Here is a 24,060-nt window from a genome sequence, read left to right as displayed (position 1 = left end):
GTCAGTTCACATACAAGCAAACCAAAACTGAGAACTTTGTATAGAGGTTGGACAGAATTTACAAAACAATCAGTGCAGAGAACTGCATAAAGAATTGGCCGAGCTTCGGCTTCACTTTTCTGTATGGTTACCCTCAGTTGCAAGGTCGAAAAAGCAAAATGACAATTTGGAAGCACGAGGAAAAAAGAATCGTGTTAGCCCATGGAGCAAAGGCATATTTGCCAGCTCTGTCACACGCCTCTCGCTTGCGATCTAGCGCAAGTTAGCACCCCGAAAGATGAAGTGCACGAAGCTTGTAGCAAGTGTAAAATATCGTCAAGAGGCTCCACTGAAACCTCGGGTGTTTGGCTTCACCCTTCGCATCTCCATTTCTCTGGAGGAGTGGGCTTCGCCACTCGAGCCAGATCGGTGAGCGCTGTATTCACCTGTCGATTCACCGTACTCACTGCTTAAGTATTCTTGGTTCCCGAATGCCATTTTTCTGAACTTTCTCAAGTCTTCCGAGCTTGCTTGCGAACTGTAGACAGTGCTGTGTCCGGGCCTGACCCCCTCATCAAGATCTGATAAGGACATCTCGCCTTCTAAAGCATGAACAATCTGAAGAGTTTACAGCAATAAATTAACCTCATACCCAATTCCTAAACTGGGAAAGTGTCAAATTGACCTCTTTCTAGATCCAAAAGCCAACTAAAATTGACTAAACCCAATTCTTGCTGGACTAACCTTATTGATTAACTAAGTTGGCAAGGTAAAAGCAAAGAGCTTAGGTTATTTGAACATTACCTGGCTCATTCTTGGTCGACGGCGTGCTGAATGACGTACGCAAGCAGCTGCGCAAGAAACCATACAAGCCATCTCATCATGATTGTAGTTATGTTGCAGCCTTGGATCTACCAAAGAGTCGAAGTTTTCATCATCCAGAGCTCGTGTCAACTGGGGCCTTGCCTGTAATTACACAAGAATATCGTCCTAAGAAATATTAATGCCCAGTAAAAAGAATATCGACAACTTCTTGACACTGAACCTATTGGATCAACTTCCACGAAAACAAGGTTAAGACTGAAGACTCCAGTCATATTGTAATTTTAGCTATGGGACACAGCTGATACAGAGGAAAACTACCAGGCCTTTGCTAAATGAGATATATATCAGGCAACACATAACAATGACAGGGTCATGTCTCTTGCGATATGTTCCGCGGAATAATAGATTATATAAAGGAAAAGCAGTGTGCAACGTGCATTAGTAAAAACTAGAGGGTATCCACATTCTTTCATAACAATTTTTTTTCCATTTCAACACTCGAAGACCTTTGACAATATATATGTCCATGCTGCGAAAGACTGCCTGAGACGATCTGTTACTTACCCAGTCAACCAAGCCCTCGTGCATGTCGTTAGTTGTGTCCACCGGTTTGCGTCCCGTGATCAACTCCAAAAGCATCACTCCAAAGGAGAAGACATCTGATTTATCTGTGAGTTTTCCACTCGATGCATATTCTGGAGCAAGATAGCTGCAAGTTGCAAGAAATGTAAACCCTCTTCTTTTTTTCATCGCTAGGACTACAGTCCCGTGCAAAAAGCACTGGATAACGTCCCTGACACTATCTCAATATGATCCTATATCTGTGTAAATTCGTAATGGTCAAGAGACAACAGAAGAACCCAATTTTTAATACATCCACTGCCATTTATGAGGGCATGAGGTGGCATTGTCACATGAATTGCGCTAATCCAGATGAAACAGACAATCAAGAATATGATTTAGTGGGACGAAGTGGCAAGAAAAGGGTAACTTTCGAAAGCTGGAGGATTATCTGAGCAATAAAATGTCCAGCTACAATAATCTTACCCAAATGTTCCCATCACCCTTGTAGAAATGTGAGTGTGGACATCTGAAGAGAACTTCGCAAGTCCGAAATCAGCAACCTGTGAAGCAGTATTCGTATTCAACTTCTAGATATGATTTTTTAATTTTATACGGATAAATTGACCATCTTCTTAAGGGCCTTTGAGAATATAGGGTTTAGCACGATTCTCACCTTAGCCTCAAATTTGAAATCCAGCAAGATGTTAGCTGCCTTGATATCACGATGAATGATCCTAGGATGACCTGCAAAACAGAATCAACTCCCACATCATTAAGCAAATAATCGCCTTTTCTCTGTGCTAAAGTGATCGTTCACAAAGATGAGAATGCGGCTCACAGTCCTCATGAAGATAGGCAAGTCCCTTGGCAGATCCTAAAGCGATTCTCAGTCTTGTCGTCCAATCCATGGTTGGTCTATCTTTTCCTGCAGCAAGGCCATTTACTTCTATCAGATCCTCTTAGCAAGAGCATTGACTGGAATCAAAATGTCAATTTGCTTATACGCAAACACATTTATGCATTTTCGAAACAGCTTCACTTATATTACATTGCTTATGACAATTAGACATTCTACATTGACGTGACATCAGGGACTCATTATTCAATCTCTGGATATAACTCGCCGTGCAAAGCATAAAAAGAGTGCTAATTCAGGTAAGCAAAATAGTACACGGCATCATAACGATCAATCAGAATGTGAGATGCTACGATACGTACATACCATGCAAGTGGAACTGCAAGTTGTTGTTCGGGATAAACTCGTAAACAAGCAGTCTCTCAGACCCCGTTGTGCAGAATCCAACCAAGGAGACCAAGTGCTTGTGATGTACTCGGCTGATTATTTCCACCTCGGCCTTGAACTCGCGCTCTCCTTGGCCGCTCCCAGCTTTAAGCTGCTTCACCGCAACCTCCTTCCCATTTGGAAGGACCCCCTTGTACACATAACCGAAACCGCCCTGTCCGAGAAGGTTCGAGTCCGAGAAGCCATTTGTGGCCATCCTTAACTCCTCAAATGTGAATTCGCTCTTGGAGAAACTTAATCCAATGCCCCTCGATGGAGCAGGATATGGATTTTCGGGGCCCAAAGTGGAGCCTGAACCTCCACTGCTGCTCATGAATGGTGGTGGCACTGTGCTGTCGACGGGCGAATTTAGTGGACACGAGTCAAATGCAGGTGGAATAGTGGCCGGCGGTGCATTCTGTTGCCAATGTCGTGGCATACTGCCAGAAGGGTCATCTGATCAACACAGAAGTCATCATACAGAATCAACCAAGAAATGAAAACGGATTCTGAAGCTATCTGAGAATTGCGCCTAAACGCCATTCCAATTGGAAAACCTTGATTGAGAATAGGGCTGCAGAGAAGTTAGAGAAGACGACATTCCATTTATACAAGTTCAATGACAAGACAAATGGAAAAGAAATGGAAGAGATGAAACTATCAAATCTCTCATCCGTCAAGCATTTCATTCATGACTCCCTCTGCCTTTATACTTTCCGAAACCCAGAATAAACACCTAAGTTTTGTTGTCTTTATGGCCATCCCATCAAGTTGATCTCGGAGACATTCACAGAATTTACACGATTGCCGCCAACAATCAGTTGCAGAAAACAAATCCTACATGGTACTGCTGTACTACACACGGGATAAATTCACAGGAAGGAGATGACAGATAGAACTTGCCCAAGTTCATACCTTTAGGCCCTGGCGGGAAATGAACGGCACCGGGGTCTCTCCTCCTCTTCTTCCTACAGAATATGAACAACAAAGCCAACACTGCGAGCACTGCCACTCCGCCAATTGCAACCCCCACCACTAGACCAGTTGGCAAGGAGCTCGATGAGGCTGCGGGTGTACTGGGCGGGGGCGGCGACGGCGACCCACCTGCTTTGCTCGGAGGAGGAGGCGGCGGCTGGGAGCCGCTGGTCGCTGGAGCCGGAGGGGCCTCCGAAGGAGAAGTCGGCGGAGGCGGAGGAGTAGAGGGAGCAGGCGGCGCGCCCGGCGGCGGGGCCGGTGTCTTCGGCGGAGGAGGCGGAGAAGGGGTCGTCGCTGGCGGCGGCGGGGCCGGTGTCTTCGGCGGAGGAGGCGGAGAACGGGTCGTCGCTGGTGGCGGCGGGGAAGGGGTCGTCGTCGGCGGCGGCGGCGGGGGCGGGGAAGGCGGGGTGGCCGGCGGAGGAGCAGCGGCAGGAGGAAGGGGAGAAGGAGGGGGGGTTGACGGCGGAGGCGCGGCGGGAGGAGGGGCGGACGGCGGAGGCGTGCTGGGAGGAGGGGCGGACGGCGGAGGCGTGCTGGGGGGCGGGGCGGAGGGAGTAGGGGCGGTGGACCTGGCAGGCGGCGGAGGCGAGCCGGCCGGCGCTGGCGCTGACATTTTCTTGTTCCCGTGACGTTTCCGACGACTTCGACAACAACCCAGAAGGAATCAAAACCAGAAAGAGCAAATGATCACGGAGAATGAGAGAGAGAGAGGAGAGTGTATGAAAGCAAAGAAGGAAAGAAGGAAGGATCGGTTCTTCTTCAGCACAGGAGGAAGAGCTGGTGTCAGATGTCCTCCGTCATCATCAAAAGCGCAGAATTCTCTGCAACTCTCTCTCTCTCTCTCTCTCCTCCCTCTCCTCGGGAGGAGAGATCGTTGATCGTGCGAGTGCGTGCGCAAAGTGTCTGATTCGGACAGAGGGCGGATAATGTCGGATTGGCCATGTTAAATTCGGTCAGCCACCAATGGCAGCACTTTCCCGCGACTTGTCTACCTTTGACTACAGTTATTATAAAGAAAAAAAAGGAGGAAGCTTCTCTTTTTCTTTATTGTTCCTGTTTGATTTGTCAACTTGGACGCGGGGCTGAATTGGGAATAATTAGATAAGAACTATCGGATCGAATGAAACCCCACGCGATCGCTCCGACGGTTAATGTGAATTGGATTCGCGAAAATGGTGGCTAGAAATGAGGAGTATATTTTACCTGCCGAGTCTGCATATGAAGGGGCGCATTTACCGAGATCGATCCGACACCCTAAATCGTGATCGCAGTTTCTTGATGAGTCGTGTCGCGAGTGCTTGATTAGCCTAGCTGAGAGACCGCGTGCACAGTTCGCGGAAGAGAGTAATTTCTTGCATCGATGCAAAAACAGAAACTATGGCCCTATCATGTGATCGGTGCGTGAGTCGAGGCGAGTATTGTGAATAGAGAGTCATAAGAGCTTATGATCTCGTTGCAACTCAGTGGTTATGGTGAATTCACATTCAATCAATTATATTCTTGTCTCTCTTTGAAGTTCACCATTTCTCGGGTGCACATTCACAAAGATAAGTCATCGGGCTCATTGTTCGGCTGGTGGGCTCGATGTGCTTCCTGCAACTCCGAGAGCATCTCCGACACTTCAACATCGCATGGCACTTGACTATAACTTGCGAGGACCCATTTGGATACTCCCATGTATGCACATATGCGATAAATGGACATATACATCAGTCAGTCCAAGGATATGGTGAACAAGGTCTTCACTTGACCTGTAAATTGCAGAGTCTAACAATGGACGTCGCCTGAATCTGCTTATCAATGCCTCTCTCTCTCTCTCTTTCTCTCTCTCTCTCTCTCTTCAACGGAAAAAGCTTGTCAAACTCTCAGTTCACATACAAGTAAACCGAAACTGAGAACTTTGTATATAGAGGTTGGACAGAATTTACAAAACAATCAGTGCAGAGAACTGCTTAAAGAATTGGCCAAGCTTCGGCGTTACTTTTCTGTTTGGTCACCCAAAATGACAAATCGGAAGCACAAGGAGAAAAGAATCGTATTAGCCCATGGAGAAAAGCCATCTTTGCCGGCTCAGTCACACGCCTCTCGCTTGCGATCTAGCACGAGTTAGTGCCCCAAACGATGAAGTGCGCAAAGCTTGTTGCAAGTGTATAATATCGTCAAGAGCGTCCACTGAAACCTTGGGCGTTTGGCTTTCATCCTTCGCATCTCCATTTCTCTGGAGGAGTGGGCTTCGCAACTCGAGCCAGATCGGTGAGCGCTGTATTCACCTGTCGATGGACCATATTCACTACTTAAGTAGTCTTGGTGTAGGAACCAAAAAGGATATAGACAAACTTTGAAGATTTTGGTGAGGAGTACACAAATGCACAAACGAGAGAGAATAATATTCCAAATGCCTTTTTTCTAGGCTTTACACGGAGAAATACAAATTTAGCTCTGCAATGTTATAGCTAGCAGGTATCACCTAGAGGGGGGTGAATAAGTGATTTGAGTGATTTTTATGAATTTAAAGCAAAAACTATTTATAATCAGTAAAGTCTGAACAATGTTCAGATTCTGAATGTGATAGTGTGCAGTATAAACAATATAAAAGGAGATTAGGGATAAAGAGAACTTCACACAAGAAGTTATAGTGGTTCGGCTTAGATCAAGCCTACGTCCACTCTCCCACGCTGACAGCCTACTGGCTGGATTCCACTATGTGATCAAAAGAATTACAAGATCTGAGTGATATCACTCGGTGAATGATATAACTCTCTATCTCACACAATCACTTTTACAGTGTATCCCTCAAAACCTCAGTATTTAGCTCAGAAAAGACAAGTAATAGAATCGGAATAAGCTCAGACTTTGGACTTGTTGATTCCCTTCTGCTTCTCATTGGTCTCCTTTTATACTCCTTCACTTCCAAACTAGCCGTTGGACAGTCTTCAGAGGATCATCTTCCAATCTTCACCTTGGACAGATTTGTATAAAATGGATTGAGTAGCCGTTGGTTGACAAAATCTGAATTCCACTGAATCTGATCGCCCATACAACCAGAATCTTGGTTTTCATAAGTAGAGTTTTATCCGTTGTGATATATACTTGTCATAATGTTTGATTGTCAATCAATTAGGCTTAGATTGAATCAATCAAAATTTTCCTTTTGTGAAATCTACGCCAGATCACTAGCTATTATGTTTCGTTCTAAATAAATTATGAGTCTGAAGAATTTATGGTTCTTGCTTTACATTCAGAACCTAAGTCAGCGTAGGTCTTCAGTAAAGTCTAAGTTCTTCAAAATAAGTGTCTGAATGTCTCAGACATCTTAAGAAAAAGACTGAGTGTCTATTTCAGTAGAGTCTAAACTTCTCGTTCTGAACCTTGTAAAGTCTAAGCGTCCAGAAAGTTAAATTCTCTTGAAGTATTAAAGTTGCTACTTCAAGAGTATATATACCTGGATCAAAATACTTCAGACTACATATCAGATTTACAAGATTAACATGGATAGTTTTGTCAACTTCAAAATCTGTTTAGGAAATTTACTCAACGTACAAGCTTAGCTCTTACAATTCTTAACTCTCTCTTTCTATGGCTTTCACACACCAACACAAATGGGAAGGAGACAACCTATTTATACTACTCCTAAGGTGGTGAAGTTTTCTTGAAGACCAAGTTTGATCTACAATCTTGAGGACCAAGTTTGATCTACAACCATGAGGACCAAGTTTGATAAAGACAAAAAACAATTTTAATATTTCTAATAGCCTTCCTTAAAATTGATTTTGGAAATCAACAATACCAAGCATCGTCTTCATTTTCTCGAACAAATCTGCCTTCAATGGTTTCGTCAAAATATTTGCAATTTGATCCTCGGATTTATAGATATCAAGTTTAATCTCTCCATCTTTAACCAGCTCACGGATATAATGATACTTAATGTCTATGTGTTTGCTCCTGCCATGAAAAACAGGATTCTTGGCTAATGCAATCGCCGACTTGTTATCACACATCAATTTTGTAGGACCTTTCTGTTCATGCATCAATTCACAAAGCATCCTAGGAACCCATGTCCCTTGACACACTGCCGAAGCTATTGCCATGTATTCTGCTTCAGTTATTGAGAGCGCAATAACTTGTTGTTTTTTCGAGGACCATGAAATTAGTCCTGATCCGAGAAAGAACGCATATCCAGAAGTACTCTTCCGCGTTTCAGTATCTCCTGCCCAATCACTATCTGTATACCCCACTAAATTGAAATTGTCAGTGTAAGAATATAAAATTTTATGATCACAAGTTCCACTGACATACCGTGGAATTCTTTTTGCTGCCTGTAAATGTGATTGGTATGGTTTTTCCATAAACCGACTAATAATTCCCACACCATAAGTAATATCTGGCCTAGTAGAAGTCAAATATCTTAAACTGCCAACAATACTTTTAAAATAAGTGGGATTTATTAGTTCACTGGTTCCTTCTTTCTTCAGCTCCAACCGTTCTGCTATGAGGGTCCGAATTGATTTGAGCGATTCCATATTGAGTCGCTTCAAAATATCATTAGCATATTTTTGCTGTGAAACAAATATGCCATCATTTGTCTGCTTCACTTCAAGGCCTAGAAAATATGACATCAATCCCAAATTTGTCATCTCAAACTGGCTCGTGATGGCTTCCCTGAATTCAGCAAACATCTTTTCACAGTTTCATGTAAATATCAAGTCATCAACATAAAGGCATATAATTATAATATCACCATTAGTATTTGACTTGATATATAGTGTATGCTCATATGGGCACTTTTGAAAACCATGCTCCAACAGGTATGTGTCGATCCTTGTTTACCAAGCTCGAGGTGCCTGTTTTAGCCCATATAATGCTTTCTTCAATTTGTAAACTTGATTTTCATGCCCTTTCTTCTCATAGCCTTATGGTTGCTCCACATACACTTCCTCATCAAGGAACCCATTTAGAAATGCTGATTTCACATCCATTTGATGGATCTTCCAATGGTTATAAGCTGCGAGTGGGAAGACCATCCGAATGGTATCCATTCGAGCTACTGGTACAAATACTTCAAAATAATCAATCCTTGGCTTTTGCTTATAGCCTTTCACGACCAGTCTGGCTTTGTAACGGTCCACCTGACCGTCGGGTTTGTACTTTATCTTGTACACCCACTTGACACCAATGGGCTTTTTACCAGATGGTAAAGAAGTTAGCATCCATGTATCATTCTTTTCAATGGAGTGGATCTCTTCATCCATTGCTTGGATCCATTTTTCATCTACAGCAGCTTCATAATAGGATATAGGGTCACATTCAGCAAATAAACAAAAGTTTATAATAGTTTCATTAGTGATTTCATCACTATCATAGTCATCGTCCCCTGTGATTATATAATCCTTGAATTTTGCTGGAGTCTCTCGCAATCGCTGTGAACGACGTAAAGGTGGTTCTGAAGCTGCTGTTGGGGAAGAAAATGCACCACCAGTCGAAGATGATGAAGAAGATGCACCACTGGTCGAAGATGATGGAGGTTTTTCTATATCTCCCTCCAATGGTTCATCTTCGATGGTAATGTTTTTTTGGTCACCTTTTTGGTTCCAGTCCCAGGCTTCATCTTCTAAAAACTGGACATCCCTGCTAATGATTACCTTTTTAATGACTGGGTTATATAGCTTATAACCTTTAGTTGTGTCACTATAGCCAATAAAGATACACTTCTCGCTTTTGTCATCCAACTTCTTCCTCCGTTCGTCTGGTAAATGGGGATATGCCAAACACCCAAATACTCGTAGGAACGAAACATCTGGCTTGTTGCTGCTCCAAGCCTCTTCTGGGATTCTTCCAAGAACACTCATTGTTGGACACATGTTTAGCACAAATACAGCACAAGCAATGGCTTCTGCCCAAAACTTCTTTGGTAAATCTTTAGCCTTTAGCATATTCCTTGCCATTTCAAAAATCGTTCTATTCTTTCTTTCTACTATACCATTTTGCTGAGGAGTATAGCTAACAGTTAACTGACATTTCACTCCATGAATTTTACAATATTTGTCAAATTCATTTAAGGTAAATTCTCCACCTCTATCTGATCTCAACATCTTCAAATTAAAGCCCTTATGTTTTTCAACATAGACTTTAAATTCTTTAAACTTGCCAAAAGCTTCGGATTTTTCTCTCAATAAATATATCCAAGTTTTTCTGGTAAAATCATCCACAAAAATTAACATGTACCTTTTTTGTTCGAATGATTCAACCTCAAGATGGCCACATATGTCAGTATGTATCAACTCCAATGGTTGTTTTGCTCTTCTGGCTTTTCCAACTGGAAAAGTTTCTCGATGTTGTTTTCCAACAAGACATCCTTCGCATGGACGATCTAGACAGTCAATCAAAGGCATGCCGGTCACCATCTTTTTCTAGACAAGTAATTTTAGTCCACGAAAATTTAGATGTCCGAATCGAAGATGCCACAACTAGTTGCTGTCTTTCATCATCGCTTGAAGACTCAAGAGATTCATCATTTGAAGAGTCAGGGGAAACGTCCGGTTCTTTGTCATTTGCACCTTCATGATCAACTTGTCATTGACACTTCTGATGGTGCAAACTCCATTTTCAATATGAACCTTGTAGCCTTTTTCGGAAAGTTGCCCAACACTTAGCAAATTCCAAAAAAGTCCTGGCACAAAGTAAACATCCGCAATAGTAACATTAGTACCATCTTTTGACTTGATATTTATGTTACCTTTGCCAATCACGGGAACTTTTGATTTATCCCCAAAGTTAATTTCACCTCGGCTTGTCTCGTCCAGCTACGAGAATAACTCCTTCCGGCTAGTCATATGATTGCTGCAACCAGTATCCAGGTACCATATGTTGGTGTCTTCGATACTCAAGTCATCCTTCTTATATGCTAGTAGCATGTGTTCTTTAGCACCGATGACATGTGCATGTTCTACCTGTCCGTACGTCGCCTTTGCCCGGCATTCGGATTTGTAATGTCCGAATTTATTGCATTTAAAATACTTTGACTTTTGATTTTGTCATGTGGTTTAAATTTTCTGGTGAAATTTGAATTTCCACCTCTACCTCGGCCTCCTCCGCGACCTCAACAGCCTTGATAGCCTCCTCAACTTGATGGAACGAACCGACTTTGCAATGCTTGCTCGGGATTTGAACCGATGGACTTTTGATTCATTCTTTGCTCATGCGAGCACAATGAAGCCATCAACCGCTCCAACATCATGGTTGATATATCTTGGCTTTCTTCGATCGCCGCAACAACGTAGTCAAATCTCTCAGTCAAAAACCTTAAGATTTTTTCTACAATTCGAACATCTTGGAGTTCTTCACCATTAACCTTCAATTGGTTAACGATGGTTTGCAATGATCAAAGTATGACGAGATAGATTCAGAGTCATTTATGCGTAAAGACTCGAAATTTCCTCGAAGTGTTTGGAGCCTTACCCGCCTGACACGATCATCGCCTTTGTAGGATTTTTACAATATCCTACGCTTCTTTCACGATCTCTGCACTCGATATTTTTTCAAATATCGTTTCACCCACGGCTTGAAAGATCGCATATAATGCTTTCTGATCTTTCTTCCGAAACTCCACCAAAGAGTCTTTCTCCTCCTTTCTTAAAGCCTCGAATTCTTTAGCATCGGCTACTTCGGTGTAACCATTTTCCACTAGATTCCACAAATCCTGCTATTTGAAAAGAACCTTCATCTGGATAGACCAGTTGTTGAAATTTTTTCCATTCAACTTTGGAAGTTATAATTGAACGGAACTGGTGGACGCCATTGTTAGTTCCGATACTAATTGTAGGAACCAAAAAGGATATAGACAAACTTTGAAGATTTTGGTGAAGAGCACACAAATACACAAACGAGAGAAAATAATATTCCAAACGCCTTTTTTCTAGGCTTTACACAGAGAAATACAAACTTAGCTCTCACAATTCTCAACTCTCTCCTTCTTTGGTTTTTCACACACCAACACAAAGAAGGAGGAGACAACCTATTTATACTACTCCTAAGGTGGTGAAGTTTTCTTGAAGACCAAGTTTGACTTGTTAAACTTGAAGACCAAGTTTGATAAAGACAAAGAACAATTTTAATATTTCTAACACTTGGTTCCCGAATGCCATTTTTCTGAACTTTCCCAAGTCTTCTCAGCTTGCTTGCGAACTGTAGACCGTGCTGTGTCCGGGCCTGACCCCCTCATCAAGATCTGATAAGGACATCTCGCCTTCTAAAGCACGAACAATCTGAAGAGTTTACAGCAATAAATTAACCTCATACCCAATTCCTAAACTTGGAAAGTGTCAAATTAACCTCTTTCTAGATCCAAAAGCCAACTAAAATTGACTAAACCCAATTCTTGCTGGACTAACCTTATTGATTAACTAAGTTGGCAAGGTAAAAGCAAAGAGCTTAGGTTATTTGAACATTACCTGGCTCATTCTTGGTCGACGGCGTGCTGAATGACGTACGCAAGCAGCAGCGCAAGAAACCATACGAGCCATCTCATCATGATTGTAGTTATTTTGCAGTCTTGGATCTACCAAAGAGTCGAAGTTTACATCAGCCAGAGGTCTCGTCAACTGGGGCCTTGCCTGTAATTACACAAGAATATCGTCCTAAAATATATTAATTCGACGACTGCTTGACACTGAACCTATTGGATCAACTTCCATGAAAACAAGGTTTAAGACTGAAGACTCCGGTCATGTTGTAATTTTAGCTATGGGACGCAACTGATACGGAGGAAAACCACCAGGCCTTTGCTAAATGAGATATATATCAGGCAACACATAACAATGACAGGGTCACGTCTCTTGCGATATGTTCCGCAAAATAATAGATTATATAAAGGAAAAGCAGTGTGCAATGTGCGTTAGTAAAAACTAGAGGGTATCCACATTCTTTCATAACATTTTTTTTTCCCATTTCAACACTCGAAGACCTTCTACAATATACATGTCCATGCTGCGAAAGACTGCCTGAGACGATCTGTTACTTACCCAGTCAACCAAGCTCTCGTGTATGCTGGTAGTTGTGTCCACCGGTTTGCGTCCCGTGATCAACTCCAAAAGCATCACTCCAAAGGAGAAGACATCTGATTTATCTGTGAGTTGTCCACTAGATGCATACTCTGGAGCAAGATAGCTGCAAGTTGCAAGAAATGTAAACCCTCTTCTTTTTTTCATCACTAGGACTACAGTCCCGTGCAAAAAACACTGGATAATGTCCCCGACACTATCTAACTATGATCCTATATCTGTGCAAATTCGTAATGGTCAAGAGACAACAGAAGAACCCAATTTTTAATACATCCCTGCCATTTGTGAGGGCATGAGGTGGCATTGTCACATGAATTGCGCTAATCCAGATTAAACAGACAATCAAGAATATGATTTAGTGAGACGAAGTGGCAAGAAAAGGTTAACTTTGGAAAGCTGGAGGATTATCTAAGCAATAAAATGTCCAGCTACAAAATCTTACCCAAATGTTCCCATCACTCTTGTAGAAATGTGAGTGTGGAGATCTGAAGAGAACTTCGCAAGTCCGAAATCAGCAACCTGTGAAGCAGTATTCGTATTCAACTTCGAGATATGATTTTTCAATTGGGAAAACACCACCAAAAATCCCAAACTATGTCATTTGTGATAAATTTACCCTAAACCTTTTTTTTTGTGACACGAAAAACCTCAAACTATGCCCTCTGTGATAAATTTACCCTGAACTTTTTTGTGATAGGAAAAACCACAAACTATGACACTTGTGACACATTTATCCCACAATACTTTGGCCCATAAGCATTTTCGTCTTTTTCATTTTTCTGTTTTTTTTTCCTTTTTTTTCTTTTTTTCTCTCTCTTCCCTCCGCTGGCCATGGCGAAGAGAAGTCGGCGAGGGCAACCCTCACCGGCATCGGGTGAGGCTGCCCTCGCCCGCCCAGGCGAGGGCAACTCTCGCTCGACTCTGGCCCAAGGGTCGCCCTTGCCTGGCCCGATGCCGGATCTGGCGAGGGCGACCCTTGCCAGTGTCAGGCGAGGCTGCCCTCACCGGATCAGGCGAAGGCAGCCCTTGCCGACTTCTCTTCGCCATGGCTGGTGGAGGGAAGAGAGAAAAAAAAAAAAGAAAAAAAGAAGGAAAAAAAATAGAAAAAGGAAAAAGACGAAAATACCCATGGGTCAAAGTATTGTGAGGTAAATGTGTCACAAGTGGCATAATTTGGGGTTTTTCGTGTCTCAAAAAAAAGTTCAAGATAAATTTGTCACAAGTGGCATAGTTTGGAGTTTTTCGTGTCACAAAAAAAAAGTTCAAGGTAAATTTGTCACAAGTGTCATGGTTTGGAATTTTTTATGGTATTTTCCCTTTTTAATTTTATACAGATAAATTGACCATCTTCTTAAGGGCCGTTGAGAATATAGGGTTTAGCACGATTCTCACCTTAGCCTCAAAGTTGAAATCCAGCAAGATGTTAGCTGCCTTGATATCACGATGAATGATCCTAGGATGACCTGCAAAACAGAATCAACTCCCACATCATTAAGCAAATAATCGCCTTTTCTCTGTGCTAAAGTGATCGTTCACAAAGATGAGAAAGCGGCTCACAGTCCTCATGAAGATAGGCAAGTCCCTTGGCAGATCCTAAAGCGATTCTCAGTCTTGTCGTCCAATCGATGGTTGGTCTATCTTTTCCTGCGGCAAGGCCATTTACTTCTATCAGATCCTCTTAGCAAGAGCGTTGACTGGAATCAAAATGTCAATTTGCCAAAACGCAAACACATTTATGCATTTTCGAAACAGCTTCGCTTATATTACATTGCTTATGACAATTAGACATTCTACATCGACGTGACCGCAGGGACTCGTTATTCAATCTCTTGATACAACTCGCCGTGCAAAGCATAAAAAGAGTGCTAATTCTGGTAAAGCAAAATAGTATACGGCATCATAACGATCAATCAGAATGTGAGATGCTACGACACGCACATACCATGCAAGTGGAACTGCAAGGTGTTGTTCGGGATAAACTCGTAAACGAGCAGTCTCTCAGACCCCGTTGTGCAGAATCCAACCAAGAAGACCAAGTGCTTGTGATGTACTCGGCTGATTATTTCCACCTCGGCCTGGAATTCGCGCTCTCCTTGGCCTCTCCCGGGCTTAAGCTGCTTCACCGCGACCTCCTTCCCATTTGGAAGGACCCCCTTGTACACATAACCGAAACCGCCCTGTCCGAGAAGGTTCGAGTCCGAGAAGCCATTTGTGGCCATCCTTAACTCCTCGAACGTGAATTCGGTCTTGGAGAAATTTAATCCAATGCCCGGCGATGGAGGAGGATATGGATTTTCGGGGCCTGCAGTGGATGGTGGTGACACTGTGCTGCCGACGGGCGAATTTGGTGGACGTGAGTCAAATGCAGGTGGAATAGTGGGTGGCGGTGCATTCTGTTGCCAATGTCGTGGCATACTGCCAGAGGGGTTATCTGATGAACACAGAAGTCGTCATACAGAATCAATGAAGAAATGAAAACGGATTCTGAAGCTATCTGAGAATTGCGCCGAAACGCCATTCCAATTGGAAAACCTTGATTGAGAATAGGGCTGCAGAGAAGTTAGAGAAGACGACATTCCATTTATACAAGTTCAATGACAAGACAAATGGAAAAGAAATGGAAGAGATGAAACTATCAAATCTCTCATCCGTCAAGCATTTCATTCATGACTCCCTCTGCCTTTATACTTTCGGAAACCCAGAATCAACACCAAAGTTTTGCTGTCTTTATGGCCATCCCATCAAGTTGATCTCGGAGACATTCACAGAATTTACACGATTGCCGCCAACATTCAGTTGCAGAAAACAAATCCTACATGGTACTGCTGTACTACACACGGGATAAATTCACAGGAAGGAGATGAAAGATAGAACTTGCCCAAGTTCATACCTTTAGGCCCGGCACCGGGGTCTCTCCTCCTCTTCTTCCTCCAGAATATGAACAGCACAGCCAACACTGCGAGCACTGACGCTACGCCAATTGCAACCCCCACCACCAGACCAGTTGGGAAGGTACTGGGCGGGGGCGGCGCCGGCGTTGCCGGCGTTGACAGCGCTGGCACCGTCAAATTCGCCGTCGGCACCGGCGTCGCCGGCGTTGACGGCGCTGGCGCGGTCAAAAATGCCGTCGGCGCCGGCGTTGACGGCGCTGGCGCGGTCAAAAATGCCGTCGGCGCCGGCGTTGACGGCGCTGGCGCCGTCAAATATGCCGTCGGCGCCGGCGTTGACGGCGCTGGCGCCGTCAAATATGCCGTCGGCGCCGGCGGGGAAGGGGTCGTCGGCGGCGGCAGCGGCGGGGAAGGAGACAGTGCAGGCGGGGGCGTGGCGAGCAGCACGGAAGGCGGGGTGGCCGGCGGAGGAGCAGCGGGAGGAGAAGGAGGAGGGGCGGACGGCGGAGGCGTGCTGGGGGGCGGGGCGGAGGGAGTAGGGTCAGTGGAGCTGGCAGGTGGCGGAGGCGGAGGCGAGCCGGCCGGCGCTGGCGCTGACATTTTCTTGTTCCCGTGACGTTTCCGACGACTTCGACAACAACCCAGAAGGAATCAAAACCAGAAAGAGCGAATGATCACGGAGAAAGAGAGAGAAGAGTGTGTGAAAGCAAAGAAGGAAAGAAGGACGGATCGGTTCTTCTTCAGCACAGGAGGAAGAGCTGGTGTCAGATGTCCTCCGTCATCATCAAAAGCGCAGAATTCTCTGCAACTCTCTCTCTCTCCCTCTCCTCGGGAGAGGTCGTTGATCGTGCGAGTGCGTCCGCAAGTGTCTGATTCGGACAGAGGGCGGATGATGTCGGATGGGCCACGTTAGATTCGGTCAGCCACCAACGGCAGCACGCACCCGCGGCTTGTCTACCTTTGCTTTGACTACAGTTATTAAAAAGAAAAAAAGGAGGAAGCTTCTCGTTTCTTTATTGTTCTTGTTTGACTTATAATCTTGGACGCGGGGCTGATTTGGGAATAATTAGATAGAACTATCCGATCGAATGAAACCCCACGCGATTGCTCCGACGGTTAATGTGAATTGGATTTGCGAAAATTGTCACTCAAGGGCTTAAAAACGAGGCGCATACTTTACCTGCCGAGGCCGCATATGAAGGAGCGCACGTGCTAAGATCAGTCCGACATCCTCAATCATTGTTGCCATTTCCTAATGAGTCGTGTCGCGAGTGCTTCATTAGCCTAGCTGAGAGACCGCGTTCACATTTCGCAGAAGAGAGTAATTTCTTGCATCGATGCAAAAATAGAAACTATGGATCTTCTTCTTCTTAGAAACGCCATCAATCTTGGTAAAGTGGGAAGGTTGAAGGATGATATCTCTGGTAATGATATTTTATTAGCAAATTGCTAGTACCAACAAAGTAAACTACCTAAATACCACTCGTCGCAAGGTGTGCGTCTCATTCATGTCGTTTTCCCAATAAACAACAAGGTTTTATTGACTTGAAAAGCCATTATATTCATCCTAACCTAAAAGGAACTTCTTGCAAATCCATTTGAAGGCTACTTCAAGCATTCTTTGGTAAACTATGGATTTTATTAATGAGTACTCTCGAGACACTTGTTAAACATATTTATTAAATGTTTCGACTTTTGATGTTTTTATTACACAATAACACAAAAAAAAAAAACATTGCATTGTAGATGTGTATATTTGTCCTTTCAAATTTGTGAAGAATAAGTATATTATTCCTCCATATAATTTCGTGAATTTACTCACGGCTACCATTATTAGAGATTTGTTATAGGTTTATTCCACGTAAGCATTGCTCAATGCAAGAGTGACTTAGGATGAGTGACAGGATTATCAATCATTAATATATGTATGGGATGTCTTAGAGAGTTTTACCTTAATGGGCTCTAGTGAGGCTTGTCAAGGATGGTGCCGCCTATTCCATAACCCTTTCTAGTGGATATGGTGTATGCTAGTGTCCTCCTAACACGCGACGGTCCATTAGTGACCCATCTCCTTAATAGCCGGCAATTTATCTACCGTCGATTTCCTATCCTTTTCATCATCTCAGTTTAAATAACCCCCCATCAATTTCCTCACCTACCACCTAGCACCCTGTCCCACTAAAATTGCGTGTTCCTCTTCCCACGGCCTCTCTATTTTATCGCAATTACGGTGTTACTTCCGCGCGACGCTGACCTTCCGGTAGGCTAAGGGACCTCGGGAGCAAACCTCCTCACCACCTTGGACATTATAGACTTTCCTTGAATGGGTTATGAACAAGTGCCTCGATACTCATTAACAAAATCCATAATAATATGCAGAGCCAAAGCGACATATAGTCAATTAATTCCGGAAACCACGGAAATTTGCTCCCACTTCGACTTGAGTGATTTAACACCACTCATAAAAATTCAGATATTTTGAAGTAATAACGCAATCTTGTCATTGCGTAAAAGGATTGTTGACTTCCATGCTTTCCACATTCCCCTCCCCTCCCCTCCCCCCCTCCCCACAATACGTTTGCCGAGCAGAGAAGACTCGTTTTGACTTGGAAAATTACACGATAAAGTCATGAGGTCCCCACAAGAGAACATCATCTACGTCGTACTTGACCCGTTATATGTCACGATAATGAATGCATGGAATTTTCGACGTTCGTGCCTGACTTGTCTTTTCTTATGGTAAGAGGAAACTACCAAAAAAAACAAAAAATCATAAATCTATGACTATACCATTCAATTCTAAATATATTAATTTGATCAGTTTAGTTCTAAATATTTTGATAATTTATCAATTTAGTCATAAACCTTTCGATAGTATCAATTTAATCTTAAATTTTTTGATGATTTGTCAATTTAATCCTTTCAGCAAACTTTGGTAGAAAATCGCTGAACAATTTTGGCCATTTTTTATTTTCTGAACTTTTTCTTCTTTCTCTTTCTTTTTTTTTCCTTTTCTTTTCTTTTCTTTTCTTTTTCTTTTTTTCCCTCCGTCGGCGAGGTCCCCCTCCTTTGGTATGGCGAGGGCGTCAAGGCCCTTGTTGGTAGAGAGAAAAACAAAAAAAAGGAAAAAAGAAAAGGAGAAGATAAAATTCAGAAAATTTATAAAAAAAAGTTGCAAAAATTATCTATATCAGTGCTAATCATGCAATGTAATACAGCTGACACTACCAAAACCATCACACCAGTGATTTTCAGCCAAAATTAACCTAAAAAACTAAATTGATAATTCGTCAAAATGTTTATGACTAAATTGACTCAATTGAAAGCTTTAGGATTAAATTGATAAATTTAGAACTCAATTGCTCAAATTGAGACCGAATTAACACAAATACGATAAATTCATGACTTTTTTGGCAACTTCACCTTTCTGGCCATATGTTTCCATGCCATCTCCCATCTCGTGCTTTTGAGCCTTTTCATTAATACAGAATCCAACAAGCCAGAAGCTAGTAGCATACCTTTCTTTATAATGAAAAGGACAACCAAGTGCTATTGGCACTTCCTAAGCTATAATTAGTGTGCTTTAGAAATTATAGTTCTAATTGGATTCTAAGGAATTCATTATCCAACCAAATCAACACTGCTGAACGTGACTACCGTGAAAAAATGAGCTTAAACGAAAGTCTTTCATTAAAAAGACTAGAGGAATAATGAGGAAAAGTAAATGATGACACTAAAATTAGATTTCTACAATTCAATGGCTAGCTACAGAGCAATATCTTAGGGCCCGTCGAACCGGTCGAGGGACCTCAGAACGTGGGTCGTCAAACACCTGGGCCCTCGATCCAAGAAAACCAACAAGTTCAACAATTCATAAGCAAGCAGCCAGATATCATTGGAAGAGCATATGAATGCTGGATTGAAAACCATAGAACCAGCTGTTTGCATAATCCATATGCTACTCTTTCGGACCGAGGCACTAAATCACTTCGGCTTTCGTGTCTGCTTTCTTGCTGCAATGCTTCATTAGTGCTCATCATGTGCCTGGAAATGAGCTGCCCGTGGTGGAAAGAATGATGAAGGCGCAAACAACGGAGAGCGAAAAAACCGAGACCCAAGTGTTCTCAGTGTACATCTCCATTGCGTCAGTGAAAGAAAATCTAGTGCGATTTTCAGCCCAGTTGCGAAGTCGGTCGGCCTCTGCAGCGTACAATGCCCTCCCCTGCAGCAGTAATAAGCTTGCGTTCAATTTCTCTAGGTCGACAGTGAACAAGTTAGATGTTCTGAGACTATTCTATCAGCAGACTTCTCCAACAATTATGATAGAGTTAACTGCGCAAGTAGGGTTAATACACTGAATAATGCTTGGATGATTTTCATTACGAGATCCATCAAGACCGATATTGTCTAGCAGCCACTCTACTTGACAAATGTCCCCCAAACTTAATATCTGCAAAGTGGTTGACGGTGCATTCGCAATGATTCTATTCTTTAGGGTGATAGGAACATAACTTAGGCAAGCGAATTGATGACGCTCAAACTCTGTTATTGGTTTCGTCACAGATAATTCGAAATAAAAATTGCAGTAACAACGTGATTTATATTTGTCACTATGTGCTGCATCATTCAAACCAATGCTTTCACTGAATAGATTACCTGATCATCAAACCAGCGACCTCGTCGCAACCATGCAGTGATTAAAGCCAGTAAGATTCTAGGAGGGGTTAAATAACTGATCGCCTTGCCCGTCCCTTTTACAACCCGCATCCGAGGAACTAGACTTCTAGCAACCGTTTCAGGAAGTTCACAAATAATGTTGAACATTTGCTTGTTCTTTATTGTTGAGCCACTACAAATTACATACACATTGAAAAGGTTAGACCATCACTTAATACTGAAAACCATGTCCAAGGAAACTAAATTAGAAATAATGCATCCGATGCTTCATTCTCTACTATTAATGAAAAAACTCTGACAAAAAATTGTTTAGAATGATCAGATAAACCACATCCATTGGAGAGCCCAAGAAATGTATATAAGACTGCAAATGCATGGTATAGAAGACAAGATTGGATTCATGACTACCTCAGAAGTAAATCTGTAAGAACCATGCCAGGAGATGCGTTATGAACTCCCACCTTGGACCGCTTGCACTCCTTAAGGAGTGACGACTGAAGTTGCCGCAGACCACACTTTGTTGACCCATAGCTACAGATAAACAGATGAACTGTTACAATCAGTTCCTGAGAACCCCAGCTATAACATCTCTAGATAAGTCCAGAACAAAGAGTTAAGTTGGTCAGAGTGTGCATAAGGGGTTAGATGAAGAATAAAACTTACACAGCTGTCAAAGGAGTACTTGATCCGCCAGATCCTGCCCCATCCATGTTAAATACATGGCCCCCCTTAGCCTGGTTTTTCATCACGTGCATGGCTTCTCGAGTACAAAGTATTGAGCCGACTAGGTTTGTTGATATGATCTATTACATGTCCACAATGAGAGAGTTTGCATCAAGCTGAATTCGTACAACAACATGAGCAAGTAAAGGGTTTTTCTTTGCTTTTCGCTCTTCTTGACTTTATTTAAAATGCATGAGATTTTCTCGCCATCGTCACAGTTGAGTAAGGCCAGTTATGAGGGCTAAACCAAAACCATTTAAGAAAACTGACACCCAACAAATGTCCAAAAACGATAAAATGTCTGAGTCGTACATAGATTCTTAAGAGCCACCACTCAACAAATGAAAGTTGAACAGAGCTACCTGTTGAATATCTTCATCAGAGAATTGCAGCAACGGTCTAAATCCTTTGTTTATGCCAGCGTTGTTTATCTGAAAAGTTGAAAAGCGTAATGTTGAAACATCTAGTGCACCATATGGAATTTTGTTGAATACATACTTAGAAAGGACAGTGATTATTGTACAAACATAAGTAATTTTTATGTGGCAGATTTTAAGTCCTTAACATGTTCAGCAGACAACAACAGAGACTAGAAAAGTACCACCAGGAAAAATACGGATATCTTGATTATCAAGAAGTAACCAAGCTGAAGGAAGGGAGTAATAATAAGCCAAGAGATTTCCAAGAAGATTAGCTTCACTGGTAAAGAGAAAAAATGAAATCATCTGTTGCACTTTCCTACTGTGTCATTCCTGAATGAGCTTAGTCATTAAGAAGAGAAGCCCGCAAAAAGTCACCACTTGGATAGGAAATAAGCATCACAAACTAGGAGCACTCACCCAAATGTCTACAGAACCAAGCTCACTAACAGCAAAAGTTGCCAAATTCCGCACATTTTCGGGGTTACAAACATCACATGGTATTCCCACCACTTTTGCATGTGCCAAACTTGTCATAGATGAGCCACTCGCAGCCTGTTTCACTTCCATTAAGTTCTGTTCAAGCTCTTTGACGGTCATGTCCACAGACTCAGGGCTGCCGTCAAAAGAACCAAGCTGTGATGAGGACCCGAGTGATATTTGAAAGCATAGAATTGAAACCGGGTGATGAATATTATTGTTTCAAAAGGATCACCTTCTAGAAGCAATGATGACACGGTCACCAGAAAGAAGAAATTCACGAGCAAGTGCCTTTCCCAACCCTCTCGTACTGCATCAGCCAGGGACGATGTTTTAGAAGGATGTTTAAAAACAACACATATTATTGTCTCAGAGATGTCACGTCCAGCTACATACAGATCTTTCTTCTGAAAACAGCAGTAACTGGCCTAAAGACCAACGAACCAGAGGTCACTGATTCATAGAGCTCTTATTAAAGAACACTCAACGGTTTTGCTACAGGGACTGAGAATAAACACAGAGTGAAAACGCCTACATTGCAAAGAGAGAACTACCTTCCAGTGATGACCACATTACGCGGACCAGCTCGACAATGTTCATCTAACACCATGTTAGCACCAATCATTGTTCCAATTATAACCCCTCCAAGCCAGCTATACCAGATCAACGTATCCAATTGACTATCTCCACCTTTAAAAGATAGGGACACAATTAAATAATTGCATTGCTATACACGGAGCATCAACTTGAATGATAACCCTACATAAGACATCCAACATATGTGATGGTCTATGCATTCAAGAAGATGGCAAAAACTGAATTTGGCTAACCTGACATCTGAAAACCAACCACGAGAATCACTCCAGTGCTCATCATGGTTATGATGTATCTTCCAATTTGAAGAGCAGCCTGAGTGAGAGAGAGAGAGAGAGAGAGAGAGAGGATTATCAAATGGAATTAGAAAAAAATCTCGATGAATTGAAATCATGCACCTAACTGAGATACAACCGAGAAAAGTAGACTAATATGAACAATCATAGCAAGAAATGATTTTTTTCCTTTACTAGCCAAAACAAAACGACCTGTAAATCTCTCTCTCCCTTCCTCTCCCCCACCAACCCAATTGTTCTGAGCTAGCTGAACTAATCAACCTCAAATTGTACTTGTATTGAGCTCCTTGCCATGGATTTCCTGCCTCTCAATCATCTTAAGAGAATAAAGGTAGCGAAAAAACTCCAAAGTAGTGGGTCCTCTCATACTTCTTCCGTAACTCCAAATCACAAATTAAGTAATATATTTCGAGGAAAGACAATCAATAACCAAATCACCTCATCTAAAAGCATAAAAAGAGCACTCAAATTTACACGACGAACACACAATTTACCTTCAAAATCCTACTTCATCCCGACAGAGCAATTAACAACAGGCAATTTAAACAACACCAGCATACAAACAAACAGTTCACGGCACACTCACAGAGGACATAATCTCCTCAAGCTTAGCCACTGATCTGCTGTAATCATCCCTCCATTTCGAACCCAACTGAGAACAACCCACAAAAGCAGTCCTCATCGAATTCAAAACCCCACTTCTCTCGCTCTCCACCTCCACCTCATCTTCCTTCGGTTTCTCACCATCTCCCTCTCTGTCCCCATCTTCTTCGCGCCTGAACGACCTGCACTGATGCCGCACGCACAACCTGCTTCGCCTCCCGAGCAATTTCGAACCCGAATGGAAAAAACCCGGCAAGAACACTCGTGGGTTCTCTCTAAAACTGACGAATTGATGGTCAAACCTTCCCGGGCACAGGTGGACCTTGGTCACTGTGGCCATCGAGGCAGCTCATGCAAGGTGTAGTTCCCACTCTTTCGGGGAGGAACTGATATTTTCTGTCTCTCGTTTCCTCCCTACTGCCTACAAATTACGTGAGGTTTCGGAATATTTAATGATTCGGCAGAGTAATCAAAAATATCTGCGAGAAGGGAAGAAGATACGAGGTGGATCCAGAGACGCAGAGAGGAATGTGATGACCACACGCTGAAGCAAACCCAATCCTATACGTAAGTCCGTGACACGTGGCGAAGTGGGTCTGGTTTCTTGGAGTCGCTTGTACGCCTGATAAAGCGGAAGAGAGGAGGGCAGCCGCATCTGTCTAAGCAAATTTGATCTGGTGTTAGAGCGATCCTCAAAGT

At 42.8% G+C, this 24,060-nt stretch overlaps 4 protein-coding genes across 6 annotated transcripts; all 4 read right to left on the bottom strand.

The window, feature by feature from the left end:
- Window positions 1–11: 11 nt before the first annotated feature.
- Window positions 12–16,424, bottom strand: LOC115671147 (proline-rich receptor-like protein kinase PERK1). 2 transcript variants are annotated; one of them, XM_056306037.1, is made up of 9 exons: window positions 16,379–16,424; window positions 3,566–4,473; window positions 2,591–3,106; window positions 2,207–2,293; window positions 2,042–2,112; window positions 1,852–1,928; window positions 1,369–1,513; window positions 784–945; window positions 12–597 (listed from the first exon to the last, which is right to left on the bottom strand). In XM_056306037.1, the coding sequence occupies exons 2-9, from the start codon at window positions 4,236–4,238 to the stop codon at window positions 316–318; spliced, it is 2,013 nt and encodes a 670-aa protein (XP_056162012.1). In that variant the 5' UTR covers window positions 4,239–4,473; window positions 16,379–16,424; the 3' UTR covers window positions 12–315. The 2 variants fall into 2 exon arrangements, with proteins under 2 accessions (XP_056162012.1, XP_056162011.1); XM_056306036.1 differs by lacking the exon at window positions 16,379–16,424 and having other exon boundaries at window positions 3,566–4,536.
- Window positions 11,516–14,987, bottom strand: LOC115665575 (proline-rich receptor-like protein kinase PERK1). The gene is made up of 7 exons (XM_030587433.2): window positions 14,624–14,987; window positions 14,239–14,325; window positions 14,074–14,144; window positions 13,124–13,200; window positions 12,643–12,787; window positions 12,073–12,234; window positions 11,516–11,886 (listed from the first exon to the last, which is right to left on the bottom strand). The coding sequence occupies exons 1-7, from the start codon at window positions 14,898–14,900 to the stop codon at window positions 11,791–11,793; spliced, it is 915 nt and encodes a 304-aa protein (XP_030443293.2). The 5' UTR covers window positions 14,901–14,987; the 3' UTR covers window positions 11,516–11,790.
- On the bottom strand, window positions 15,474–16,488 carry LOC130136043 (classical arabinogalactan protein 9-like). Its single transcript, XM_056306022.1, has one exon. The coding sequence runs from the start codon at window positions 16,167–16,169 to the stop codon at window positions 15,474–15,476; it is 696 nt and encodes a 231-aa protein (XP_056161997.1). The 5' UTR covers window positions 16,170–16,488.
- A 2,925-nt stretch (window positions 16,489–19,413) lies between these two features.
- On the bottom strand, window positions 19,414–23,838 carry LOC115671323 (probable chlorophyll(ide) b reductase NYC1, chloroplastic). 2 transcript variants are annotated; one of them, XM_056306111.1, is made up of 11 exons: window positions 23,345–23,838; window positions 22,699–22,777; window positions 22,423–22,558; window positions 22,104–22,178; window positions 21,809–22,004; window positions 21,571–21,615; window positions 21,332–21,400; window positions 20,910–21,049; window positions 20,655–20,777; window positions 20,226–20,418; window positions 19,414–19,791 (listed from the first exon to the last, which is right to left on the bottom strand). In XM_056306111.1, the coding sequence occupies exons 1-11, from the start codon at window positions 23,699–23,701 to the stop codon at window positions 19,606–19,608; spliced, it is 1,599 nt and encodes a 532-aa protein (XP_056162086.1). In that variant the 5' UTR covers window positions 23,702–23,838; the 3' UTR covers window positions 19,414–19,605. The 2 variants fall into 2 exon arrangements, with proteins under 2 accessions (XP_056162086.1, XP_030448721.2); XM_030592861.2 differs by lacking the exon at window positions 21,571–21,615 and having other exon boundaries at window positions 23,345–23,834.
- Window positions 23,839–24,060: the final 222 nt, after the last annotated feature.

The sequence above is a fragment of the Syzygium oleosum genome, unplaced genomic scaffold (genome assembly GCF_021117445.2).
Source record: "Syzygium oleosum isolate NSW1041296 unplaced genomic scaffold, Sole_v2.1 Sole_v2.41, whole genome shotgun sequence".
In the NCBI taxonomy this organism is placed as follows: Eukaryota; Viridiplantae; Streptophyta; class Magnoliopsida; order Myrtales; family Myrtaceae; genus Syzygium; species Syzygium oleosum.
The sequence above is the reverse complement of the archived record's forward strand: the minus strand, read 5'-3'. Positions and strand labels throughout refer to the sequence as shown.

Coding starts and splice junctions, on each gene's coding strand:
- LOC115671147 (XM_056306037.1), bottom strand. CDS start 4,238: ATGTCAGCGCCAGCGCCGGCCGGCTCGCCTCCGCCGCCTGCCAGGTCC. Junction 2,294..2,590: donor CTTGCAGTTCCACTTGCATG/GTATGTACGTAT, acceptor GCCTTGCTGCAG/GAAAAGATAGACCAACCATG. Junction 598..783: donor GTCGACCAAGAATGAGCCAG/GTAATGTTCAAA, acceptor TAAACTCTTCAG/ATTGTTCATGCTTTAGAAGG.
- LOC115665575 (XM_030587433.2), bottom strand. CDS start 14,900: ATGGCCACAAATGGCTTCTCGGACTCGAACCTTCTCGGACAGGGCGGT. Junction 14,326..14,623: donor CTTGCAGTTCCACTTGCATG/GTATGTGCGTGT, acceptor GCCTTGCCGCAG/GAAAAGATAGACCAACCATC. Junction 12,788..13,123: donor AGAGTGATGGGAACATTTGG/GTAAGATTTTGT, acceptor TGCAACTTGCAG/CTATCTTGCTCCAGAGTATG.
- LOC130136043 (XM_056306022.1), bottom strand. CDS start 16,169: ATGTCAGCGCCAGCGCCGGCCGGCTCGCCTCCGCCTCCGCCACCTGCC.
- LOC115671323 (XM_056306111.1), bottom strand. CDS start 23,701: ATGGCCACAGTGACCAAGGTCCACCTGTGCCCGGGAAGGTTTGACCAT. Junction 22,778..23,344: donor TTGAGGAGATTATGTCCTCT/GTGAGTGTGCCG, acceptor TCTCTCACTCAG/GCTGCTCTTCAAATTGGAAG. Junction 20,419..20,654: donor CTTACAGATTTACTTCTGAG/GTAGTCATGAAT, acceptor TGTAATTTGTAG/TGGCTCAACAATAAAGAACA.